The sequence below is a fragment of the Lotus japonicus genome, chromosome 1 (assembly GCF_012489685.1).
Source record: "Lotus japonicus ecotype B-129 chromosome 1, LjGifu_v1.2".
NCBI classification, from domain to species: Eukaryota; Viridiplantae; Streptophyta; class Magnoliopsida; order Fabales; family Fabaceae; genus Lotus; species Lotus japonicus.
This window is the reverse complement of record NC_080041.1, coordinates 36,860,272-36,862,636: the sequence shown is the minus strand read 5'-3', so window position 1 is coordinate 36,862,636 and position 2,365 is coordinate 36,860,272. Positions and strand designations below refer to the sequence as shown.

General features: G+C 41.9%; 1 protein-coding gene across 1 annotated transcript; it reads left to right on the top strand.

Moving 5' to 3' along the window:
* The first annotated feature begins 339 nt into the window (after nt 1-339).
* Nucleotides 340-2,080, top strand: LOC130734394 (uncharacterized). The gene is made up of 2 exons (XM_057586764.1): nt 340-798; nt 926-2,080. Exons 1-2 carry the CDS (start codon nt 340-342, stop codon nt 2,078-2,080), a joined length of 1,614 nt encoding a protein of 537 aa, XP_057442747.1.
* Nucleotides 2,081-2,365: the final 285 nt, after the last annotated feature.

Below are 2,365 nucleotides of genomic sequence, written 5' to 3'. Positions count from 1 at the left end.
GAGTTGGTTGAAGATGGTACTGTTACTCTGGAACATGTCTCAACTGAGAAGCAGTTAGCAGATATTTTTCCCAAAGCTCTGGATGCCACACAGTTTGAAAAATTGAGGCAGTTATTGGGTATCTGTTTATTTGAGGAATTATAGCAATTAAAGGGATTTTTGTGTGCCAACGGCTATTTTGTTATTACTTCTAAGACACGCTTAATCAGGAATTTCCATTGTTTCTTGATAATCTCTCCTGCAACTTCCACTGTGCAACTTCCAATCTCTGAAACTCACTCCAAAACCGTCCATTCTTTTCTTGAAGACCCGTGTTTCCTTCTGTGTGTCTTCTTCACCATGAGTCAAGATTCTAGCAAGAAACTCACTCCTGAGATGAATGCTTACGGGGTAAAGGTAATGGGTCTGAAATCCAAAACCCCAAAATCTTCAAGGGTTTCCAAATCATCTCCTCATACCAGTGAAATCGCAATTGCTCAAGGTATCTCTCAACCATCATCTGATCCGCACAAGAAGAAAGGGAAAAAGGCACGATCCAAGTCAGATGCGTCCAAAGCGAAGAGGAAGATGGTAACGAGAGGCTCTGAGGCTACTCAGAGAGTGAATTCCGAGGCTGAGATCAACCCAAGTACGGGTGATGATGTTGATGATTCTCGTATCACTGAAGTGTTGGAAACTCCTCTCAAGGAAGTTTTACATGCAAATGTAGATCCAATTGTTCCATCACCAAGCAACAACCAATCAAGCCACGGTGTTGATACTTATTGCAACAAGGATTCTGATCATCTTGAGGAAGAGGCAAAAGATGACTGTTGTTCGTAAGTACTCTACGCGTTCCTCTGGCAAGAAGTTAGGTTTGGGTTTGAGTGAGAACAAGAAGAGCAAGAAGGTCATTATTCTTGATGATGATACTCCTGTTGTCCAGAATGTCAAGAGACAGGTTCACAAAGATAATGCTGCTCCTGTTGTTGATGAGACTCCAACTGAGGAGTTGGATAAGTCAGATACTGGTTCTGCTGCTCGGAAGCGCAAGATTGGGAAACGAATTCCAGAAAATGTGCCTGCTGCTCCTTTGGATAACATTTCTTTTCACTCTGAAGAGAGTGTTGGTAAGTGGAAGTATGTTTATCAGCGCAGGATTGCTCAAGAGAGGGAATTGACTGGTGAGATTCTGCATTGTCAAGAAATTATGAAACTTCTTGAGGCTGCTGGGTTATTGAAAACTGTTACTGAGATAGGTGGCTGCTATGACAAGTTGGTGAGAGAATTTATTGTGAATGTGACTGCAAATTGCACTGTTTCTGGGCATCCTGATTTCAGGAAAGTTTTTGTGCGTGGTAAGTGTGTCCATTTTTCACCTGAGATCATTAACCAGTATTTGGGAAGGAGCACGGTTGCCACAGGAAATGGAGAGCTGTCATTGAGTGCTATCACTAAAGAACTCACGGCTGGTCAGACTATGGTATGGCCTGCTAAAGGATTGCTGTCTTCTACTTATTTGAGTGTGAAGTATGCTATCTTGAATCGCATTGGTGCTGCAAATTGGGCTCCTACCACTCATAGCTCAGATGTTTCTTCAGGTTTGGCAAAATTAATTTATCTGGTTGGAACTCAAACTCAGTTTGATTTTGGTGAATATGTCTTTGCTCAAACTATGAAGCATGCTGAAACTTTTGCTGTCAGGCTTCCTATTGGTTTTCCTTGTTTAATTTGTGGGATTATTTTGAGTCAACATCCTCAAATTCTCCTTGATGATGAGGTTCCTAGCCAGAAAGCTAGTCTTCTCACTATTGATTCCAGGCTGCTAGCTGGTGCCCATGTTTCTGATGTTGCTGGTTTGGCTGAGATGACTCAGGGGGAGGGTACTTCCTCTCAGAAGACTCCTGAGACTCCAATTGCTGCGCTTATTGCTGTGTCTAAGATGCTTCAGGACACAATTACTAGTTGTACATTGAGGAAGAAGAATGTGGACACTCTCATTCTGCAGTTGACTAAAGGCAAGAGGCCTCTTGAAGACAATGCTGCTGCTCATGCTCAAGATGATGTTGGTACTTCTGATGATGATACTACTAGTGATTAGTGCCCTTGTTCCTTCATCTCTTCAATATGGTTGTACTATTTTGTTGACTTTTGTTGTTTCTCTGCACCCTTTGACAATTTCTGCTAATAAGGGGGAGAATGGTACTATTGCTTGTTAGTACTGTTGCTTGAGTGTTTTTGTTCAGACTAAGTTTGATGTTGTTCAGTAGGGTGGTACGTTCATCATATGCTGTGTGCTGTTGTGTGCAAATGGATGAGTTTGTTGTTTTTAGCATTGTTTGGCTGTCTGATCATGTTTTAGCAAAAATTTGCCAAAGGGGGAGAT

Bases quoted from the DNA above. Each gene is read 5' to 3' on its own strand.
- LOC130734394 (XM_057586764.1), top strand. From the start codon at position 340: ATGAGTCAAGATTCTAGCAAGAAACTCACTCCTGAGATGAATGCTTAC. The intron at 799-925 runs GCAAAAGATGAC...CCTGTTGTCCAG, and splicing joins CTGATCATCTTGAGGAAGAG to AATGTCAAGAGACAGGTTCA.